At 25.4% G+C, this 2186-nt stretch overlaps 1 protein-coding gene across 1 annotated transcript; it reads left to right on the forward strand.

Annotated features, from left to right (window-relative positions):
- Positions 1-92: 92 nt before the first annotated feature.
- On the forward strand, positions 93-1796 carry EIN_242160 (hypothetical protein; the record flags this gene model as incomplete). Its single annotated transcript, XM_004253625.1, has 1 exon — positions 93-1796. One exon carries the CDS (start codon positions 93-95, stop codon positions 1794-1796), a length of 1704 nt encoding a protein of 567 aa, XP_004253673.1.
- Positions 1797-2186: the final 390 nt, after the last annotated feature.

Here is a 2186-nt window from a genome sequence, read left to right on the forward strand (position 1 = left end):
AATAATTACTTAGTCAAGATGGATGGAAAACTTATATGTTAAATACTAAAGACGCCATTGATGAATTTCTTAATTCTGTTTCTGAAGAATCCATGTGTTTTATCAATAAACAAGAAGTAAATGATTCTATAGATTCTACTTTTTATGTTCAACAAACTATTCCCGAACCATTATTCATATTAGAATTAAAAATATCTCCATATCTTTATACTGAAGATCTTATTCATCAATACAAAACTACTGGCGGAAGCTTTTTCCCTTATCATTATAAACCAGAATTTGAAATATTTGGTCAATATCTTGCTAAAGCACAAATATTCAGTTCATTGATTAATGAAAATGAAAAGGTTAGATCAGAATTTGATTTAAATTGTTTCACTTATGCTTTAAAACAAGCTAATGTCGATGATGAAACTTTAGAATTAGTATTAATTCATTGTAGAGGTCGTTATCAAAAAGCCAAAATGTTAGATGAATTATGTAAATCTGCTCATATTCGAATTAGAATTGATAGAGAGAATACTGATAAATCAAACAAACATAAAAATAGAAAAATAGATTATTATGGTTGTGAACTTAAAGATGCTAAATATAATTTAGAAATGTTTTTATATAGAGATTCTTTAATGAAAGGCGATCATTATATTTTGAATATTGATATTCCAATTACTCCATTTTATCTTAAAAATAGAGAAGAACTTGATAATTGGGCTATTACTCATAATTTAAGTATAAAATCAATGTTTAACAAGCAACGTTATAATAAAAATAAACAATGTTATGAAGTTAAAGATAAAAATAGTAATACTATCAAATTATCAGATCTTATTATTTATATTAGAGATCATAATGGATTTGAACCTTATTCTCTTTCTGATGTTTTACATTTGAAATCTGATTTATCTGAATATGTATTACAATCATTAAATACACTTGAATATCTTCCTTTTGAAACAAGAAAAATTGAAATCAAAGAAAATAAACGAAAAGAAGTAGATCATTCTTATTGGTACGCTGATTTTGAAGCTTCAACACAAGGATATCATAATCCATATTGTGTTTGTTATTCTAAAAGAGGTGAAGATAAAATTTATAATAAATATGGAAAAGATTGTGCTTATGATTTCTTATGTGATTTACCTCATAATGCTGTTTGTTATTTTCATAATCTTAAATATGATGGTTCATTCCTTGCTAAATATGGTGTTAATAGATGTATTAAGAAATCAGGTAAAATCATGCAAATTACTCTTAAATTCCAAGGTAAACAATTAACTTTTAAAGATTCTTATGCTTTAATTTCAACTAGTTTAGCCTCTTTTCCAAAGATGTTTGGCTTATCTAATATTCAAAAAGAGATCTATCCTTATAATTATTACGGCCCGGGGGGCCTCAGACGTGAAACGTCGTACAATCAAGAACGTGTTGAATCTAATATTGGAAATATATTAGAAGCTGATTTATACGAAATACAACAATGGAATGAAGATCAATTTAAATTATTTGTTAAGAATATTGATTCTATTGATAATTGTAGAACGGATGAATATCATTTCAATATGAAAGCTTATTGTGTATTCTATTGTAATCAAGATGTTAGAATCTTAAAACAAGGTCATTCCAAATTTAGAGATATGTGTTTAGAATATTTAAATATTGATGTCGATAAAGTAATTTCAGCAGCTTCTTTAGCTAATACTTACTTTAAGCATAACGTATATTCAAAAATAAATAATTTAAAAGAATATGGAGGAAAAGTTAGAGAATTTATTCAAGGAGCTATTTATGGAGGGTAGATGTATGACTAGAGATAATAAAAAGTGGTATGTAAATGATGAATTATATGATTATGATGCTTGTTCATTATATCCTTCAGCTATTAATAGATTAAAATTAGCAACTGGTTCTCCAATTGTTATTCCTAAAAATATGTTAATTAATGATTATTTACTTAATCACCTTATGGATGAACAACAATTAGAACCTACTGAAAGTAAATTTATTTCTGCTTTTATTGTTGATATTGATATTACTAAAGTAAATAAGAAATTACATTTCCCATTGATTGTTAAAAAAGATAAAACTGGTAATCATAATACTAATGAACCTTGTGTTATGAGAGTTGATAATATATTATTAGAAGATCTTATTAAATTCCAACAGATTGAATATAAAATAATTAGAGG

The sequence above is a fragment of the Entamoeba invadens genome (genome assembly GCF_000330505.1).
Source record: "Entamoeba invadens IP1 unplaced genomic scaffold scaff_1105074725993, whole genome shotgun sequence".
NCBI classification, from domain to species: Eukaryota; Evosea; order Mastigamoebida; family Endamoebidae; genus Entamoeba; species Entamoeba invadens.